General features: G+C 42.1%; 1 protein-coding gene across 2 annotated transcripts in view; it reads left to right on the forward strand.

Moving 5' to 3' along the window:
- Positions 1–22,847, forward strand: part of DOCK4 (dedicator of cytokinesis 4) — a 480,752-nt gene that overhangs the window by 362,273 nt on the left and 95,632 nt on the right. For both annotated transcript variants that reach the window (XM_068276501.1, XM_068276502.1), the window contains exon 32: positions 4,074–4,159. In XM_068276501.1, the coding sequence (XP_068132602.1) occupies positions 4,074–4,159 (86 nt within the window). The remainder of the gene's footprint in view (positions 1–4,073; positions 4,160–22,847) is intronic.

The following is a 22,847-nucleotide window of genomic DNA, read 5'->3' on the forward strand; positions in this document are numbered from 1 at the left end:
TGAGGGTAGGGATGTAACTTTGTCCAGTCAAAATCAAAGGAAAAGAAATGTGGTTGCTATTGCACAAGTGGGCATTGTGCAAGGTACTCGATCAAAGTTTTACTACATTATTTCTTAATAGGACCAGTGTACCCGGTTGGTGTGGTCCCTGCTCAACAAACCTTTCAGAGGAACCATTGACCATTTGTGGGTGTCTGCTGCTTTCAGGATTGGGGGTGCTTATGCATGCATTGTCTTGATCACTGGCTGATTGGCATTCAAATCAGTGGTATCTGCATGATAACAATGCAGTTCATTTTTTGCATGAATCAGCCCTAACCTCTGCATGAAACTGTTTTGTATTTGCTGATCTTACTTGAGAGATATGGCGCATCTGTTGCCAGGCAGATTCTGTGCTTTTCTCAATGTAATGGTAATGCATTTGCTGCGAGCTAAAAATACATGCAGCTGTGTGTTGTGCGATTTAATGGATGCATTTCAATTACATTGTACTGGCAACACATCTGGCTAGGGACTGATGTGATGACACAACACATTTACAGTTAACCTAGCCTGCACCATGACCTTTTTGAAACCACTGGGGTGCATTGAAATTCATAAGTGTGCTGTAATACAGAATATGCTGCATCCGTTGTGAACATTTTTAGAAACTGGGGTCAGAGATCTAAAGTTTTATTCATTGTATTTAGGCCAGACACTCCGGAGTCCTGACACTCCAGTTCGTTTTTCTATTTTCCAGCTCAAAAGCTTGCTAAGTGTTCCAAGTACTTTTGCAGCTCCCACTCGATTTTTCTCCTGCTGTCTGAAACCATTTCTGTACACCCACCATCATGCTGCTCCATAGGAACATCGATTTGAAACATTGTTTAACGTACACAGAATAAATGACTTTGATTTCTGTGCAGGAGCAGTGTCGTTAACCCTTGGACTGATGCTCTTTAGTCTGCTTGATACAGGAACAATTGCACTAAGCTACAGAAGGGAAATAATTCCTGGGTGCCTGAAATAACAGGCATTTACTAATTCTGTGATTGATGGAATGCAACCATTTTAATGGACTTGGCGTTTAAGCCAGTATTTTTTTGCGTACAGAAAATAATCATTTAGATCTTGGTGACTGTATGTATATCACATGTGGGCTTAGGTAATTCATTTAATGTGTGTGTATATTCAGATTTACAGAATGCTGTTTGCAGAGCCGGGCCAAGGCAGAGGCTGGGCAGGCTCCAGCCTCTGAGCGCTGGGCTACGAGGGGGCAGGGAAGAGTGCCTGACTTATGTCTTCTTTCCCTACGGCCCCCATCCTGTCACTGTACCCTGCTGTTCCCCGCTCCTCGCCCCCGGCAAAGTATGGATCACAGTGGCCAGCGGGTGTACGAAGATTACAGCCCAATTAACTCATATCCTGATCTGCAGGCTACAGTCCTGGCGCTAGAGGTCCAGGTGACGGTTCTCTTCTGTCTCCTCTGCAGCGCCGCTCGTGTACTTACTGTATCAGTGTATCAGGAAGCATGTGAGCAGTGAGCAGCGGCGCTGCAGAGGAGACAAAAGAGACCTGTCACCTGGACCTCTAGCGCCCGGACTGTAGCCTGCAGATCAGGATGTGAGTTAATTGGGCTGTAATCTTCGTACACCCGCTGGCTGCTGTGGTTTATACTTTGCTGGGGGCGGGGGGGGGGGGGGGGGGGGTTGGCGAGGAGCGGGGAACAGGAGGGCACATGCTGCTGCTATAGCTGGGGGGTACCGGAGGGGCACATCTGACTATTACAGAGGAAAGTGGGGCTACATGAGGCACATCTGGCTACAGGTGAGGTGGGGGCTACAAGAGCCACATCTGGCTATTAGGTAGGGGAGGGGGGTAAAAGATGCACATCTGACTATTACTGGGGGTCACAGAGGGGCACATCTGACTATTACTGGGGAAGGTGCGGGCTACATGAGGCACATCTGGCTATAGATGATGTGCTACAAGAGCCACATCTGGCTATAACGTAGGGGATAACAGAGGCACATCTGACTATTACTGGGGGTATAGAGGGGCACATCTGACTATTACTGGGGAAGGTGGGGGCTACATGAGGCACATCTGGCTATAGGTGTGTGGGAGAAGGCTACCCGAGGCTCAACTGGCTATGGTTATTATTGGGGGTGGCTAACTTAAGCACTTCTGACTATTACTGGGAAGGGGGGAGGGTTAACTAAAGCACATCTGGCTATTACTGGTGGGGCGGGGGGGAACTACCTAATACTGGGGATACTGGCTACTGAGGCTGCCTAATACTGGTGGCACATCTGGCTATCTATACTGGGAGGCAACCTACCTAATACTGGAGGCTTATTTGCCTACATATATTGGGGTGGTGGGAGCCTACCTAATACTGGGGGTACATCAATTTATCTAAACTGTGGCGGGGGTCTTTCTAATACTAGATGCACATTTGCTACCTACAATGGGGTCAACAAAATTCTGGGGCGCAACTTGACATCTCAGCCTCTAGTGCTGGAGAACCTTGTCCCGGCCCTGGCTGTTTATGTTGAGTCAGGGCATTTTTTTTTAAATACTGCATTAAGGTACTGGTTCACGAATATTTTTTTTCAGATTTTGCACAGCAAAATCGGTCTCTGGGCTGTTTCGTGCAATATGCATTTAACAATTTTATGTGCATCCATTATCATAAATTGCATATACACACATTCGTCATGCAGTCCCAATGGGGGTTACCTTGCTCTTGAGCAGCATGTTTGGTGGGTAAAGTCACCATTGTATGTATTTTTTCCCAAAACTGCATGAAATGAAAGGCCATGAATGGGGAAAATACAGCCCCTCTGATATTCCACAAGCACTTTTGCATTTTATAGTACGAATGCAGCCTACTGGTGTTAGTAGTGAGTCTTCTTCTGTAACTTAACAAGCGCTGTTAAAACAGAGATTTGGGCGCAGCCAGTGCCACCATAGGCTGTAATAGGAATTACGGCTATAGCTGTGCTCAGTGAGTAACTTGAGTGCCATCAAAAGATAGAGCTCAAATTACTTTTAAAACCTTGTAATTCGTCCGCCAAGATGCAAGAAGTTTTGATTTGCGAGTCTGTTTTCCATTACTGATTCATCAGGGCATGATGATGATGGGGCTTTATGACACTACTTTCAGGCACTCAGTCTGTACTGAGTGCAGCAGGCAATTATCCATACGCTTAACACAGAAGAGGGTTCTGCACTTAGTGGCCTAAATCTTGTGTTCTTCTGTGGTCTGTCACCTTGTGGTCAGCTCATATTCTGAAGTAGAAAGTGTGGTTGACCAATGGTCTCAAGGTGGCAATTAATTATCCATTTTTTAATGAAGAATTGTTCAAGCAATCAGATAAATGCGATCAGAAATAACACGTCATAATACATCTATTATTTCACCATCAATGAACTAATCTACACTTCCTATCCATCTCAAATAAGTATAACAAATGTTCCAATCGTCCAATTTTCACTGTATGGTCGCTTTTATAGCTATTTGAATTTGTAAGGTACTGTATGGCGCAGGTAAAAACATTTGTGTTTTCAGACTTTCCTGCAAGTTCCTTGCTTATGACGTATTGTAAAAACAAATAGCCTGTAATTGCATCTCTACCACAAACCTGATGCAAGAGCAATTATCTATAATGTTCTTTACTCTGAGAATATTTACTTTGTATGGATTTCAGTGTAGGACTCGGTGAAGAGCTCCACACAGCAGCAGTGAAGGAGTGTGTCAGAATGTGTCCTGCATGTGATGAAACCCTGCAGGAAAAATTAAGGCAATTTAGCTAGGCTGCACTTTTTTTTTCTTGTTTGGATCCATATATAGTGAGCTGCGTTAGCAGCAGTATCAGATCCTGCTACTCAGCCTGTAGTTTAAAGTCACACTGTTGTATGACAATTATCCCTGAGAACGTTCTCGTGGAACTGTGGCAGCTTAACGGTGTGACAATGTGACCTATCACAACCCAATGCAGAATTCTGATTAGCTGAGCACACAGACTGCACTAAGCCCTGGAGGAATTTCTGCACAATAAAACAAAGCATCTTTTATGTATCTTTTTGAGGTTGAAGCAAAGCTAATTGACAAATTGGACAGCCTGATGTCTGAAGGAAGAGGTGACGAAACCTACCGAGAGCTCTTCAATAGTATGTAAGTAATACGAAAGATTTATCTATGCTTTTTATGTCAATTCCCTAGAATTATCATACGTGTGTTTTGTTAACCAATATGATGCTGCTGCACTACAGTACAGTCTAATAATGGCTGTGGCTCATTAATGTAAATGTCATTACAGTATTTGGAGCTGCTGCATATGTATCATCTGTTAAGTAGTAAAAGAATGAGAGATGTTCATGCGTGGGTGACGAGTCGGCGTGTTGTGTTTACTGGGGAAGGTATAAAAAGGTACAGGGCAGATGCTTCATTAAATGCTTTTTCTGTGTTGGTTTACACAGCCAAGAAAAAAAAACATTGTTTGCCCTCACTCACATATCTGTGTGTTTATAATGAGTTGTTGTTTTTAGCAATCTGTTGCTGTCTAATGTGTGTATGTGTGAAGTATTTACTACGCTCATTTTAATCTTGGTCCAGGGCTTCTCTCTAGTAACAAGCATCTGGTAATAGAAGTATGGAGGTGTTTTTACATTTTTTACAGGCTGTATCAGCCTAGGTCTCAGGCATTTCTTCCATTGTGAGTGAAGTTGCTTTCCTGTACCTGCTTTGCGATACTGTCAGCAGCCTCTAGGAACAGCAGTTAAGACTGTCGGTAATCTCTAACAAACTACATTGTGATGACTTCTAAGTTTTTTAGACCCCTGATATGACATGACTTTAGTCCCACCAACAATGCAAAATGCCTCATATTTATTAAAAGCAGAGGTCACATTTTGGGACAAAGACAACCAAAATAAAAGCACAGGAACAATCACAAATCATTTTTATAACCAAGCACAAAATCTGCTCATTTCATGCAGTGGAATTTAGCAAGATTCAACACCTGCACTTTGCATTGCTCCACTTTTATAATAAAATGTCAATGCTTAGCCATGAATATACAAATAATAATTAGATAATAGATATACGCTTAACTCAGGCATTTGCAAAGTTGAATTGAGCTGCTTCTCTTGAAACTCCCATTGAAGAGTAGGATTGTAAACCTTAAATTTATTTTTATTTGAAGCCTTTATCATATCATTTATGGTTAAAATGAAAGACAAGAATAAGAAGAATTATAAAAACTTTAAGTGAAATCGTATTGAAAGTTAAACCTAGCACATGTCTAAATTCATGTATAAATCTGAATCCTGTTTAAGAAACCATCACTAATATTGTGTGGGCAGCAGTTAGCAGCAGTGTGTTTAGTGCAGCTGCCACTGAGAAATCCTCTTTATATAAGACAACTAGACAAGCCTAATACTTGCCTTGGACTGAACAACTCAATATAGCATTCTTTTCCAACACAAACGACAATACCTTGGCAGCAGCCTAACATACAGCATGAGTGCTCTCCCAGATCAGGCTTGCTAAGCTATGCTAGGTTGATTGGACTTTAAATTCTCATCTGAGCAATCCACTGAGGGGAAACAGCCAAGTCCTTGTGTGTGGATTCCTTTGCTCACCTGAGCACCTGTCTCAGGGAGGACACAAGATCCCGAAGCTGATCAAAATGGCAGTGGAGACGAGAGGAAGGTAGGACATACATACACACCATCTATCACCTTTCCAGTCTCTATGTATATATACATATACACTATTTGGAGTACAGTTAGCATATTTGTTAAAAGTACACATTGTCCCATGAGGAAAGAAGACCACATCAGTTGCACTTGTCAATGCAGAAAATATATGTACGGTACATTTTTTGCATAAAATTTTTATTTTACACTGCACAGTGGTCTGTGTTAGCTCAATGATTATCAATAAGACAAGGCCACACTGGGCAAAATTATACTGCAGGGTTGTACATTTTTTTTAATCAAATGCTAGATTAACATTTCAAGAGCACTTGTAGTGACTCCTACCAGAAGATAAAAAAAAAACCTGTATACCCATTTTCTGTCAATTATCCTGGTTTTTCAGCAACAAAAAAAAAAGGCTTGTAACTATATACTATATTGCTGTATATTGGAATATAACACCACTCCTCCGTTTTCTACAGCTTCCTGTGTATTAGCCTTTTATTCACTCTAGATCTTAATTTATGTATTTTTAGTTCAGGCATACCATCCAGAAGGCCAAGATCGACAAAAGATGCAAATAAATGGCAGATCTAAGAGTAACCCATTTATTGGTAAAACATAGCATATAGCCATAAAAGGAGAAGTAAAATTCAATAAAACTTACATATGGGGCCCAAGCAATGGGAACCTTGAAAACAATGTTGCGCTTGTATGCTTGTCCACAACCAGTAAAACAGTAAAAAGGTGCCGCCTGTCTCCTTCCCGACCGGTTTCGCAATCTTGCGTCATCAGGGGATCAAATATATATAGGTCCAATATAATTTCTGATCATTTTTCTGATCGATTTTCTGATCCCTTCTATAAAAAAGATCCGATTTCTGATCGTTTTTCTGATTAGACCTGTTGGAAATAATTGATTCGACCCATTTATCTAAAGGGAAAATGCATGGTGTGTACCAAGCATTAGGCACTTTTTGTTTGATCAGGGAAGGGGGGGGGGGGTGAACCAATCAACCTATCTGTAGGTTTTTAAGATGTGGAAGGAAATTGAAGAACCCAGAGGACGCCCATGTAGACACAGAGAATATACTAACTCCATGCAGATATGGTCCTGGCACCGATTTGAACCGGGGACCCTAGCGCTGCAAGATGACAGTGATACACATTATGCCATTTCCACATTATGGACACAACTTTTTCTCCCATTGGCACCTTCTGAATGCCTGCTTGTCCATTGCAGTATAATGTAGATGTTTTACATAGGTGAGAAGTAAATGAGAAAACAAAAACATTTTCTAGTAAACCTCTTGCATGCTTTGGCTCCAAAGTCTTGGGCCTTAAAAACAATAACTTACAAAAGGTATGCAAACTCCAACAGAGATAGGATTCAGGACCAGGCCATATGGCTGAAAATGAATGTGGTTCCCGTACAAGAAGAAATAGAGCTAGGACTAGAAAGACTATTTGGCCAGAATGTGAGGAGACCTTCCACACATTCTAAGTATTTGAAGGGAAGGTTGGCAACATAGTGGTGTGGTGGATGGCAATACTGCCTTCCCTACAGTTTGTATGTTCTCCCCGTGTTAGCATGGGTTTCTTTTGGGCGCTCAGGATTCCTCCCAAAAATTCCAAAAAACATACAGATAAGTTAATTGGCTTCCCCAATAATCGGCCTAAAGCTAGGCGCACACACTAGATAAAACTCAGTCAATAGTGGCCTACTCTGACAAGAATTCAGTGTGTATAGCAACTCCCAACGACTCTCAGCCAGCGATGCGCTTGATGGGTTGCTTGGGGCAAGCAATGGCCGAAAGCATTGATCTCCCCATGTGGCATCACCCCCACGTCACTCCGCCATCCTCCATAGAAACCAAACATGTTGCAAGCCTGCATGCTAGTAACGCGTCTGTACAGACTCGACCCTGCAATGTCATCCGAGGGATCGGATGGCGATCTCTCCTGGGTGACATGTCTTGTACGGATGTACAAGGCTTTAGACTATGATCTACATATGACTGTAATAGGGATCATGTTGTGAGCTCCTCTGAGAGGAAGCTAGTGGCAAGAATATGTATCTTCTGTATAGCGCTGCAGAAGATGTCAGCACTATATAAATACTAAATAAATAAAATAAGGTTTGTTGGAAGTTTGGATCCTGGTCATTTCTTGGTCTCCCTTAACCACTTCAGCCTAACTGGACGAAATTTCTCGTCCAGTTAGGCTGCTCGCACTCCCGCGGGTCGCGCGTGCTCCCGCGGGCCCCCCCGTGCGCGCTCCCGCTACCGGCCGTTAGCTCGGCGAACAGTGAAAGGGATTATAGATCCCTTTCACCGATCGCATCCCCTCAGAGAAAAGCCGACAGCGTCTCTCCAGACGCTGCAGCTTTTCTGGTTCCAAAAAGTTACGCGTCTTCTTTCTTCTTCCTGGGAGCGAGCTCGATCGCTCCCAGGACTATTTGACTGTGGCCAAATAGTAAAACTACACCCACATGCATTTAACATTATTCAGACACACTTTTTACATTAAAAATTACTGTTTACCTCCCACACCACTAATTACCCACATACAATTTTTAACAAAAAAAAAACCAACAAAAATTTACAATAAAAAAAAACAAAACAAAAAAAAAACATATAGTTACCTAAGGGTCTGAACTTAATAAATATGCATGTCAAAGGAGTGTACTAATATATTTTTTTTTAAATTATGGGCTTGTAAATAGTGATGGATGCAAATTGAAAAATTGCACCTTTACTTCCAAATAAAATATCGTCGCCATACATTGTGATAGGGACATAATTTAAATGGTGTAATAAGCAGGACAAATTGGCAAATAAACTACATGGGTTTTAATTATGGTAGCATGTATGAATTTCAAACTATATTTGCCAAAAGCTGATAAATAATGATTTTTTCCATTTCTTTCTTAATCTTTCTGTTAAAATGGATTTATGGTTCCAGATAGCGGAGCACTCCTCATGCAGTGGTCGGATGTGCCACGGAATCCCGGCTGCACTCCAGGTTTATACAGCTGTAGTATTCACGAAGTCCGGCACCATCCATAAATATGCTCTTTTATTGATCAAAGTTGCATTACAGCGGTCAAAACGTTTCAGGGCAACCGCCCCTTTATCAAGCTATGCTATAGCATAGCTTGATAAAGGGGCGGTTGCCCTGAAACGTTTTGACAGCATAGCTTGATAAAGGGGCGGTTGCCCTGAAATGTTGCTTTTACCGCTGTAATGCAACTTTGATCAATAAAAGAGCATATTTATGGATGGTGCCGGACTTCGTGAATACTACAGCTGTTAAAATGGATTTAGAATAAATTAATTTTCAGCAAAATGTATCACCCACAAAAAGCCTAATTGGTGGCGGAAAAAACAAGATATAGATCAATTCATTGTGGTGAATAGTGATAAAGTTATTGGCAAATGAATGGGAGGTGAAAGTTTCTCAGATGCAAAAAAATTTCAACCCTTGGGGCTGAAGAGGTTAACACTGAATATGAGACATGCAACCTTATAACGTGGGTTGTCAGCAGCTGGTAAGCTCCTTCTAATCCTTTAGGTGATGGTCTACCACTTGGACTTATGAGCTGGTAGAGATGAGCGTAATGACGTAATTACGATTTCGCGAAATTTCGCGTAATTAGTGTAATTACGATTATGGCCGTAAGTACATAATCGTAATGAAGAAGGATTTCTCGAAATTTCGCGTAAGCGTAATTTTCGCGTAATTTTCGCATTACAATGGGTATTTGTTCATGCCGTAATTTCGCATTAAACGCTACCGTAATTTCGCGTTAAACCGTAACGCTCCGTATAATGTAAAAAAGCCGCCGACTTTAAGGGTTAATGGCAAAGCCTCCTTAAATGCTAAGAGCCTCAAATTTGGAGAATATATTAAGGAGATCAGAAGGAATGAGGAAAAATTTTTTTTTCAAAAATACCTTATAGTTTTTGAGAAAATCGATGTTAAAGTTTCAAAGTAAAAATGTATACATTTAAAAACCCGCCGACTTTAACGGTTAATAGCAAAGCCTGCTTAAAGTTTAGGAACACCAAATTCCCAGGGTATATTAAGGGGATCAGTGGGAATAAGAGGAAAAATTTTTTTTTCAAAAAGACCTTATAGTTTTTGAGAAAATCGATGTTTAAGTTTCAAGGGCAAAAATGTCTTTTAAATGCGGAAAATGTCAGGTTTTTTTGCACAGGTAACAATAGTGTATTATTTTCATAGATCCCCCCCAAGTGGGAAGAGTTTTACTTACTTCGTTCTGAGTGTGGGAAATATAAAAAAAAAAAAACGACATGGGGTCCCCCCTCCCAGACCTCTTTAACCCCTTGTTCCCCATGCAGGCTGGGATAGCCAGAATGCGGAGCACCGGCCGCGTGGGGCTCCGCACCCTGACTATACCAGCCCGCATGGTCCATGGATTGGGGGGTCTCGGAAGGGGAGGGGCAGCCAAGCTTTCCCCTCCCCCTCCGAGCCCTTGTCCAATCCAAGGACAAGGGGCTCTTCTCCACCTCCGATGGGCGGTGGAGGTGGAGGCCGCGATTTCCTGGGGGGGGGGGGGGTTCATGGTGGAATCTGGGAGTCCCCTTTAAAAAGGGGTCCCCCAGATGCCCACCCCCCCCCCCCCTCCCAGGAGAAATGAGTATAGAGGTACTTGTACCCCTTACCCATTTCCTTTAAGAGTTGAAAGTAAATAAACACACAAACACTTAGAAAAAGTATTTTAATTGAACAAAAAACATAACCACGAAAAAAGTCCTTTAATATTCTTAATTAACCATTAATACTTACCTGTCCCTTTAAATAAATGATCCCTCGAAATAGCCTCGGAAATGTTCTATCAGTTACAATGTAACAAAGTTATTACAATGTAACAACTTTGTTACATTGTAACTACGCCGCACCCGACGTCACTCGCCGCTCGGAAATCAGAAGGAACCCCATTGGTCTGCTAAGGACCAATGGGGCTCCTTGGAGCCCAAATTCAAAGATGCTTCTCAGAGCTCTGAGCTATATAGCTCAGAGCTCTGTCGGGTCCGTGCAGCGCAGACGCGTATGCGGCGGCTGAACGGCGAGTGACGTCGGGTGCGGCGTAGTTACAATGTAACAAAGTTGTTACATTGTAATAACTTTGTTACATTGTAACTGATAGAACATTTCCGAGGCTATTTCGAGGGATCATTTATTTAAAGGGACAGGTAAGTATTAATGGTTAATTAAGAATATTAAAGGACTTTTTTCGTGGTTATGTTTTTTGTTCAATTAAAATACTTTTTCTAAGTGTTTGTGTGTTTATTTACTTTTAACTCTTAAAGGAAATGGGTAAGGGGTACAAGTACCTCTATACTCATTTCTCCTGGGAGGGGGGGGTGGGCATCTGGGGGACCCCTTTTTAAAGGGGACTCCCAGATTCCACCATGAACCCCCCCCCCCCAGGAAATAGCAGCCTCCACCTCCACCGCCCATCGGAGGTGGAGAAGAGCCCCTTGTCCTTGGATTGGACAAGGGCACGGAGGGGGAGGGGAAAGCTTGGCTGCCCCTCCCCTTCCGAGACCCCCCAATCAATGGACCATGCGGGCTAGTATAGTCAGGGTGCGGAGCCCCACGCGGCCGGTGCTCCGCATTCTGGCTATCCCAGCCTGCATGGGGGACAAGGGGTTAAAGAGGTCTGGGAGGGGGGACCCCACGTCTGTTTTTTTTTTTGTTTCCCACACTCAGAACGAAGTAAGTAAAACTCTTCCCACTTGGGGGAATCTATGAAAATAATACACTATTGTTACCTGTGCAAAAAAAACTGACATTTTCCGCATTTAAAAGACATTTTTGCCCTTGAAACTTAAAAATCGATTTTCTCAAAAACTATAAGGTCTTTTTAAAAAAAAATATTTTTCCTCTTATTCCCACTGATCCCCTTAATATACCCTGGGAATTTGGTGTTCCTAAACTTTAAGCAGGCTTTGCTATTAACCGTTAAAGTCGGCGGGTTTTTAAATGTATACATTTTTACTTTGAAACTTTAACATCGATTTTCTCAAAAACTATAAGGTCTTTTTGAAAAAATAATTTTTCCTCTTATTCCTCCTGATCTCCTTGATATATTCTCCAAATTTGAGGCTCTTGGCATTTAAGGGGGCTTTGCTATTAACCCTTAAAGTCAGCGGCTTTTTTACATTATACGGAGTGTTACGTTTAACGCGAAATTACGGTAGCGTTTAATGCGAAATTACGGCATGAACGAAACGCGAAATTACGCGTTGAAAATTACGCTTACGGTATTTTCAATTACGATTTTAATGGCAATTACGCTACCGTAATTTCGCATCGTAATCGCAAATTTCGCATGCGTAATTATAGTAATGCGAAATTACGAAAATTTCGGCTCAACTCTATGAGCTGGATGACCACTCTGGTGAAATACAGTTGATTGTGAAACAGTGGATTTACTCATGATCTTCCCTGACTTTTTAATAGTTTTATCTGTGTGGGCTTTTGGACATTGTCTTTTCTCAGCAGTAATCAATTACCTGATTCCCCTTGCACTGATTCTTTATTTATAGAAATTATATTGGACCTGTTGGAAATAATTGATTGGACTAGTCTTCCTGATGGGAAATTGCATGGTGTTTACCGGGAACATAATGCTAGGTACACACGATGAAATTGACTGACAGATTTACTGTCAGATCGACTATTTCCAACAGGTCCAATCTGATTTGTGATTGATTTAATATATGTTATAGGGCCTATGGGGGGGGGGAGGGGGGGATTGTACCACCAGTTTGATAGGAGTTTCCATAATGTAAGTGGACCTGGTACTTTTAAAATTATTTAGTCAGTGTTTGATCATTGTAAAATCTTTCCTCATCCCCATTTATATTCTTAAATTTTCAGTGATTGCATCTTTGCTACTGGTAAGGTGGTGCATCACTGTGGAATGTATGTTTGCTATTGTGATAAACACGATCAAAACCTGGTACCCCAAAGTGCTCTGGGGCAGAAGGCTGTGTGACATCATAGCCTAGACAAAGCATCACTGGGAGGGCGGGGTTACATACCCAATATACAGCACTATATAGATAAAGTAAAACTTTCTGAAACCAGGAAAATAAACAAAATTTGGTCTACTGAAAAAATGTATTACATAGTATTGCTGCTGTTCTTATTATATTATTATTATTATTGTTATTGTTATTATTACTATTATTATTATTATATGACATTACGGTTCCTCTAACTTATTTACTAATTTGCTTCTTAGCTGCATATTTATATTTTAATCACAACGAAACTTGACGTTCCCTAACCACTTTGAGACCAAAATGATTTTTAACGCTTATAAATACTGTATATGCATGTATAAAAGCTCTATTTACATGTGGTATAAATGCAATTTACATGTGGTATAAATGGAACACAGTATTATTAAAGCTACAGTCTTAAATATTTCACTGTACATTTATTTCTATGATTTCTATACAAAAAATATGAATGTCCTAAAACATTTATAGTCTTTATATAGCAGAACCCAAAGTTGTTAAAGGAACAAACTGTGTTTTATTTGACCTTAGTAATTGCTCCAGATTGAACAGCAGAAAAGGGCAGTACAGTATGATTACGGCACATGGACTTTTTTGGGAGATCTTTTATTGATAAAACCGAGGACATGCCACATCAAGTTCAGCAAACTCTGCTTGGGGCAATGTGCTTTGTCACTGTTAGCAGAACATCCATTAACTGATCAGCATATTGAGTGCAATTAGCATGCTAGCAGATTGATCTACAGTGATTGCACTGTAATGTTGTTTAGGAAAATGTGACTGTAAATAAATAGCCTCTAAATCTGGTGGGACAAATAATCTCATTATTAAACAGTCTGTCTTAAAGCGGATCCGAGATGAAAAACTAACTATAACAAGTAACTTGTCTATATATCTTATCTAAAGTTTAGATAGTTTACACAGCAAATCTATCTGCAACCAGCTTTAATAGAATATGATTATTTCTTCCTGTGATACAATGACAGCAGCCATGTTGTTTGTAAACATTACACGGAGACAAGCTTATCTGCATCTTGAGCAAAAAAACCTAATCGCCCCCTCATCCTCCCTCCTCTGCCTCTGAAATCTCTGGCTAGTAATACCTCCTCCCTCCTCCTATTCCCTGAGCCAATTACATTGATTTTTCTCCTTAATGTTTACCATTAAAAATGCTTTTATATTCTCGGTTCAAAGTGGAAAGTACACACTATAGTGAAACCCCAGCTTTATTTCAAAATCAAATATCACTACCATACATAGCAACAGGAACACAATTGAAGTTTTGTGATACATGGGAGAAATAGCCAAATACAATCTGTAGTTATTATCTACAGTAGCGATTTTATTATTAAACTGGAATAGGTAAAAACTGAGGAGAAATGTGTTTGCATAGAGAACAAAATTGTTCTTGGAAAAAAATATATACAGGTAGTCCCCGGGTTACGAACGCCCGACTTATGGACGACTCGCCGATACGAACCCCTGTCAAGCCGCCGCGATGACGTCACGCAGCCCGGGGACTACCTATTATACCCACTTTCCTAATGCAGAGTATGCGCAGTGGAAGGCGCAACCAGTCTCACCATCTTCCAGGATGGCCAATCAGCGGCGTCCTCTCACCCATCAATGTTTCTCCCGGCGGCTTCACTAGCGTTGCGTAATGACGCAATCAGAAGGAGACCCCGCAGCTCCTTCTGATTGCGTCATTATGCGACACTAGTGAAGCCGCCGGATAGAACATTGAAGGGTGAGAGGACGCTGCTGATTAGCCCGGAGCCGCCCTGGAAGATGGTGAGACTTGTGCCTTCCGCTGCGCATACTCTGCATTAGGGGGCACAGAGACACAGAGGGGGACACTGGAACACAGGGGACAGAGATAGCACAGCATCCCGACTTAAGGACGGATTCAGGTTAAGAATGAGCCTACAGTCCCTATCTGGTTCGTTAACCGGGGACTACCTGTATATCATTTAGATGGCATAAGTAGGGATAAAGTTATTGCTGATTAAATAGGGATATAACTAAAATGTCAAAACTGTTCTGGTCCGTAAAGGGAAAACAAGGTTTAGATGCAAAGTTGTTAGTGTACTAGGGCATTATTGTGAGATGATGCTACATTTTCAAAATAACACTGTGTTATTTATATTTCCACATAGACAGTAGTCTGTACATTTTTATCAGTACACACACAATTTGTTTTCAACAAACTGCAATAAAGAGAAACTTTAATCTGGCATATTATCCAATTATAACAATCTGCCTACTCCTTGCCTGACTACATAACTATCATTGCCTTTGACCCAGAGAAATGTCATCTGTATAATAAAAAAAAAAAAATCACAATTCTTCTTCTAGTCACAGCAGTTAGTGGCTGACAACTTGTGTGTTAAGGGACCCATACACCTAACGATTTTCCTGCCGATATACGACTGATTCGATCAATCGCCGCGCACAAAGCTGACAGAACGATCGATTTCCATCCGAAATCGATCGTTCCCGTCGATTCCCGACGATCCGTCCGTGCAGAAGATTTTTCTCGATCGCCGGTGGGTCGGGAGTGTGTCGATAGCAGCGTTCGAATGCCCGACGACCGACGCAATAAAGCAGGTATACATTACCTGTTCCTGCCGGCGCGAGTCCCCTGGTCCCCGCTGTCTTCTTTCTGCGCTAGGTTCCGGACCGGCTGCAGCTACACAGAACTTCCTGTCCTGGCAGGAAGTTTAAACAGTAGAGCGGCAGCTCCACAGATTGTGATCGGTGGCAGGCTGAAATCGATTAACAATCTGTTTGCAGTAAAGGTGGCCATACGATCCCTCTCTGATCAGGTTCGATCAGAGAGGGATCTATCTGTTGGTCGAATCTGATGGCAAATCAACCAGTGTATGGCCACCTTAAATGTAGTATCCAGTTCAATCTGAGTAGGTTCTTAAATATACAGCTCTCTATCAATTTACCTTTCACACAAAAAAGCGTGTATACTGCAGTCAGCAATAAAACGACTATCTCTACACAGCTTGGAGAGCTCACCATGGCACACTAATAAGGAAGGCTTCCATGACAACCTTAAAATAAACCTATTAATCCTTGCAAATTCTATTTTTGTGTTTGTTCTGAGAACTTATACTTTTAAAACTTATAATCTATTAGGGCATAGCAGAAATTTGAAAGAAAAATGTTTTTAGAAAATGTAACCACCTTGTCTCTGAATCTTCTTTGAAACTGAATCTGGTGTGGCAGTTGAAGCAAGCATGGCTGAACTGGTTATACAATTATGAAATCCTAATTGTCCAATCTGGCTGAACCTGGAAAGGCCAAATATTTATCATATTGTTTAACTGGGATACAGAAGACACCTTGAGAAGGGCAATCAAAGAAAACTACTGTATATTACTGCATTGTGGTTTTTTTTCCTCATAACTGCTGTTCTCCCAAAATTATATTGTTATGATAAGTGCTTTTCTCTGTTCTAACATGCCAGTGACCTGAATCTGATAAAGTGATCATGTAAGAACAATATTAGTGATAACATTATGTCACATGTCCTTAACTCATCCAATATACAGTATGTGTAATCTTATTGAGACCTATGTAAAAGTGAAAGTTACTATAAATTACCATGTCTGCTTCCTTCACGGGACGCACAGTAAGCCTAATTCTTCTGTCTATGCGTATCTTCTGGGTGGACACTAGGAGAAGCATATATGGCAGAGAGCTCCTCCTAGTGTTTATTTGGTGTAATTGTACAATTGCTTTGGTAATGTCTTAAACCACTCTTCAACAATGGCCTCAATTCACTAAGCAGTTTAGGCTAGTCTACTGATGGTTTCAGTCTACTGCAGGCCCGGATTTACATCACAGGAGCCTCTATAGGCACAGATGTAGTGGAACCCTAGACTTCGCTTTCCATAAACCTACAAACCCCTGCCGAACCACATCACAAATGTACTGGCTGGCCAAGCTGCCACTTCTCCCACACTTCCCTTTTCCGTCATAGGTAACTACAGGTGCCCCTTACTATTAGGTAGCCAGCGGTATCCTCAGTATTAAGTTGCCCCTCACTCAAGGGAGATCTGGTCAGTGGAATTATTATTGGTATGTACTTTTCTCCTTGGCTTATACTCTCTAGTCAGTGGAATGCCAAGACGCAGGTGAGTAACCTCTCATTTACCCTCCCCTCTGGACTCTACATATGGAAGCAAAAAGAGGAACACTCAAGGAGCAGAGTGAGCCACCTTTCTATCATCAGGCGCTTGTGCCTTATGGTAAATCCGGCCCTGGTTTACTGATGGTTTGGTGTAAATAAGTCGCATCAAAAGAGAATTCACTAATTATCAATAATTACCAAAAGTTTTAGACCTGGTCTAAAACATTCAGTAATTACACAATTCACAAAGGACAATCAAGGAGTAACCACGCCCACTGTTTCTGACCGAGATTTAGACCAGCTTTCTGTCGGCAACGTACTTCTGTGAGGTACTTTATACGTGAGGATGGAGCTTTTTGAATTAATTATGCAGGAGTTTAATTGTATCCAGAGGAGAGCTCATCAGAGGAGAAGGATGTCAGTCATAGCTACTTGTACCTTTAGACCTCATACGGTAATTAGACCTAATTGCCGAATGTTTTAGACTAGGTCTAAAAACAGGTCTAAAACATGTGGTAATAATTAGTTAATTCCCTTTTGATGCGACTGATTGCTGGTTCACACCAAACCATCAGTAGACTAATCTAAACTGCTTAGTGAATTGAGGCCATAGTCTGTATTTGTATATGTGTATTGCTGGATGTCCTCATTGCACAGAGTTTAGAACAGGCATGGGCAAACTTGGCCCTCCAGCTGTTAAGGAACTACAAGTCCCACAATGCATTGCAGGAGTCTTACAGCAACAGTCATGACTCATAAAGGCAAATGCATTGTGGGACTTGTAGTTCCGTAACAGCTGGAGGGCCAAGTTTGCCCATGCCTGGTTTAGAACCTCTCATGTTTGTATGTTCCCCTATTTGTTATGTACAGTGCTACTGAAGACATTGGCTTCATATATATATATATATATTTTTTCCCCACTGGCCAGATCTAGGCGAGTAGTAATTTGGCCATAGACTGTACATTGCTGGCGGTGAAACTAGTAATGTATGATGCCATTCCTGGATATGATGTAGGTGGAAGGGAAATACTGATACCTGACTCAGGTAATCTTGGCACTGGGGGCTGTCTAGTAATATGGGCACCGCATAGGCTGCAATGTTAATAGCGGTTATAACAGTGCCCAGTTTATAACTTGGGCACTAGAGGAGCAGCTTATAAACAATATTGTGTGACTATGGAAGGCGGCGCAGATATATCGGCAGAGGGAAATGTTAGTGCCTGATATTGCAATGCAGATAGCAGGGGTAGGCTTTTGTTAGGAGTAGGTAGGAGTGGGTTAGTGTGAGAAAGGAGTTAGATACAGCTATATTCTACTATAATTACCATTATTGGTAAGTTATATTACCAATATTTCACTAGCAGCTTCTGGTGTCCGAATTACTGCGGTGCACTTTTTTCAGTGTACCCACCGATACCTAGTGAGTGGAAGTGGAAAGCAACTTTAAATTAAGCTTTTGATCAGTAATAGAAATATTTTGCATTATAAATTTTGCTCCCATATGGAGGTATAAGTCAGTAGAACTATTTTGCCAACATCCGCATAAATGCCTATTGGGGCTGGTTCAGACGGACGTTTGTGCAGCGTTTACCGCCAGTGTTCGGGGCTTGGCGTGAAACGCTCCCGTTCAAGGGAATAGGAGCGTTTGTACCAAGCTTTTACGCGCGTTTACACGAACGCGGCGTTCGGGTCCCGATTTTCACTGGCGTTCAAGGAGCCCCTGGAAGCTACATGTTGCTTCCAGGGGCGGTTAACCGCGACAGGTAATGTTCCCCTAGGGGAAGAAAAAACGCGACCGCATCCGAACGCAATGCGAACGCTGCTGAAAGCCCGAACACATTGCCGCCGCGACGCCAACGAACGCTACGCCTCCAAACGTCCATCTGAACCAGCCCTAAGACTGAGCCTATAGTGACTAATGGAAAATTTGTCCCTGGCTGAACCTGTTTGAATTGAGTAAGACTCTGTTGACAACTTAGAATAACATTTTTATATACAATTTTTTTCAAGGGCTATTTTAATTTTGTATGAATAATACTTAAGTGTAACTATCCTTTGAGGACATGTTATCATTTTTGTGGTTGTGCATGTTATCACTTTTATGGCTGTGTAATATAAGCGATTTCTTGACGGGAGCTCCTGGGCTACCAAGAGTCACTGATATTATTTATTTTTTAAAAACCAAGCAGCATATTATGCAGCGCCGTACAATAAATAGGTGGTACAGATCAAAACATACATACGTAACAGGGTTCAAGCAATAATGATGATGACACTTCTAGTCAAGTTTACAATCTTATACTCATTCTGTAACCAATAGTGGACCTTTGATACAGTAAACTTATGCAATTGTAACAATGTGTTATATGAGAACAGCCAATGAGGCTCTCATTATGAAGAAGATCACTACTTTAGTGAAGCACGTAAATGTTAATCTAGGGTCAGTATGCTTTTCCTGTGTCTGTATAATCTATAACTGTAACTTCAACACATTCCAGGCTCTTAAACAGGCAATGCTGCAGCTTTTGTGCTACCAAATTAGTTATGTGTTTGGCAGAAATCCTCCAGCTGAAATGAGTGGTGTCTGCTTTGTTTGGCAGACTTTCTGATGAGGAGTCTAGGCTCTCTGACAGCTACAATTTTCTTTATTTAAAATGAGATGCCCACCTCCTTAAAATCAGAATAGTTTTTACTCGCCAAGTACAGGATATCTCACAAGGAATTGTTGTTGGCGCAGACAGCACAGCAGACCTTTCATGGGCAAACACACGCATAGGTACACGTATGCAGGAGGATGGGGGAGGCACATATTAACCAAGATGGTGTGAATTGTTAAATACAGTATACCTACTATATACATACAATATACATTACACGGGGGTTCAGGGGCTGTGTTGAGGGCCAGGGCAGCTTTGGGGAAGGAGTTCCTGTGACTAGAGGTTCTGGTGGAGATAATTCTGAAGCTGCGACACAATAGGAGTATGTTGAGGTAACCGTTTAATTTTTCTAGAGGGGGGGGGGGTTGTTTGCAATCTCAACTGCCCTGGATTGTAGTCTGGAGTAGTACAGGAGGTCTAGCAATGGGAGGGTGGTCCCAATGGTCTTCTCTGCAGCTTTAATGGCTCTCTGTAGCTTGTGCTTGTCCCTAGCATACCCGGGTACTATAAAATGGTAGAGGAGAGAGAGTTCACTTAGTGGTGGAGTAGAAGCGAGTCAGCTGGCTCAGGAATAAGAGCCATTATTGGTTCTCTTTCTGTGTTTTGGATGCATTTTCCTCCCACCTTAGGTTACCCAGTACTGGCCAGTAGGTGGATACTATTGACTCTGACCTCAAAGCCCTCAATGAGAACCAGGAGGAGTTCTGGGGAGTTATTCCTGAAGTCGATGGTTAGTTTGACAGTTTTTGCTGAGTTGCGAATAAGCTTATTGTCCTTATACCAGTTGCAGATCTTCTCAATCTCTTGGCGGTAGGCTTGTTTGCCACTCTTGTCTAAGAGGCCTATGATGGTGGTATCATTTGTGAACTAGATCACATTGACAGGGGCATTCTGCAAGGTGCAAACGTTTGTGTATAGAGAGAACAAGATTGGCCACAGGACACATCCTTGGGGGGGGGGGGGGACTCCTGGGTTGGTGCATTCTGTGAGGAAGTATCCAAAGGAGGAATCCACACAACAGTCTTCCAGGAACAAAAATACAAGTTTTAATGTTCCACAACACACGCATGCAATTTAGATCTGACAAAATGGCTGACAATAATTTCTGGGCCTATAGTGTCCCCTTTAGGCAGATCCGCCCAAGGGGCGGATCAAACAATCAGAAATCCAATATACTTTCCTAACTGTTTTCTGATTGTTTGATCCACCATTTTAGGCAGTGTGAGGTTGCACAGCAGTAGCTATTTGTTTTTGCACAATGAGGTGTATGTATTTTTTCTACACATTGCCTTGACAAAGCGGACCCCATAGGCCCTGATACAATTAAAATTGCATGTGTGTGTAATGGAACAATAAAACTTGTATTTTTGTTCCTGGAAGACTGTTGTGTGGATTCCTCCTTTGGATACTTCCTCACAGAAACAGACACAGGAAGTGACATTTTCTGCCCATGCGTCCAGGCTACCATTTGTGGGAACAAGGACCAACCAGTCGGTGCAGTCAAAGCAGTCCTGTAGTTGTTGTTTTATGCTTGTTTATCCACTTTTTGACTTAAAGAGAAACAGTAACTAAGAATTGAACTTCATCCCAATCAGTAGCTGATACCCCTTTTCCCATGAGAAATCTATTCCTCTTCTCAAACTGATCATCTGGGGGCTCTGTATGGCTGATTTTGTGGTGAAACCCCTCCCACAGTGTGATGTCAGAGCCTCACAGCACTGAGGTCCTGATATCACACTGTGGGAGCCTTGTTGCATTGTGAGAAATAACAACGGTTTCCAACTGCCAAGAATGCAAGCAGCATCTCCTTCCAGTGACATCATCTGCCAACAGTAGAAATGTCACCATGTGATAAATGTCTGAACGTAAATCAGGGAGAGGAAAGATTTTAAAATGAGCAAACACTGGCTAAATAATTTATACATAATTATTGTAAAAATGAAGCATTTTTTATGGAGTTCATCTTAAAGAACTGGTTTGGAGGACTCAAGGCACCTTCTGTAGGTGGTGATTAATTTATGAGACAGTGGTCCGAGTTCCCAATGGCAGACCGAGTGGCAGCTTTGTAGGCGTACTTGAGGGCAATGTAGTAGTGGTCCAGATTTTTGCCTGTCCCGTTTAGGCAAGATGTGCTGAAGATGAGTTCTAGGTCTGGGGAGCAGCATTTGGTCAGAACAGTAGTGTCGGGCTCCATGCAGAGTTGATGTAGTACTGCAAACCGAAAGGAAAAGAAGGTGTGTGCTCACCAGGTGTCACCTGACTTATATATTCACTGACTGCCTAGTCATCTATTAACTAATAAAAATGCCACAGCATTTGCTATATTGCTTCTGCTTGCCAGAATATGCAGCGTCTAAAACTAAGTCACTGCAATGCCCTGCAGGAGTTGGCCCGCGCAAAATACTTTGCATATCAACAGGGACTCTGCATGTAGGCCTCCCATGCCCCCAAGAAATGGGAAACAGCGCTGAAACCACCTAAAGCACTCTCACTGCCCAGGAGTGCTGCAGCAGCCCACCCCCAGGCATTGCCAAAGCCCAGTGGGGATCATCTACACTGCCCCCCCCCACCCCCAAAAGGATAGGTTCCTTACCTTCTAGTAAATCTGACCCAAGTGCAAGATTATGCATAATGCATGTCCTGGGAGCAGCGGACACCAAAATGTGGGGGGGAGGCACAGACAGGCCCCCCCAAGTGCTTCCACCACTGGGAGAACTGGAGAACCCCCCCCCCCAAATCCATGAAGGAAGAAATACTGAATTGCAAACCGAAAAGAAAAAAGGTGTGCGCTCACCAGGTGTCACCTGACATATTTACTGACTGCCTAATTGTCTATTAAATGATTAAAATGGCACCAGTGGAGGTGGGCATCTGGTCCTGTGTTGGGAGGCTGTACCGATTGTTATAATTTAAGTAGGCCTCAGTTATTTGGACTGAGTTTAGGTAAAAGGCTTGTTCGCAGAATATACCTTTAAAATAGAGTTTCTTGTGATGTAGGCAGAAGCATCTCAGTGTCTGCTTGAAGCAGATGAATAACAAGCAGATACTGAGAACATGTTCCTGAAGGAAGGCCACAGGCCTACACTGCCCCAGAGATATGGACTACGAGAACAATCAACATAGGCCATATTTACAAACAGAGAACATTCCTGTAAGGGAAAGGCATCATTAAATATTAATCGAGTAGGGGTGTATTAGGACACCACAAGGGGTCGAAGCCAATAGCCGGGTCTGGGGGATGGCTAAGATGAGATCACATTTAACTCTTTCCTAGTCAGTATTAAATTGCCAGATGGGCTGAC

The sequence above is a fragment of the Hyperolius riggenbachi genome, chromosome 3 (genome assembly GCF_040937935.1).
Source record: "Hyperolius riggenbachi isolate aHypRig1 chromosome 3, aHypRig1.pri, whole genome shotgun sequence".
Classification (NCBI taxonomy): Eukaryota; Metazoa; Chordata; class Amphibia; order Anura; family Hyperoliidae; genus Hyperolius; species Hyperolius riggenbachi.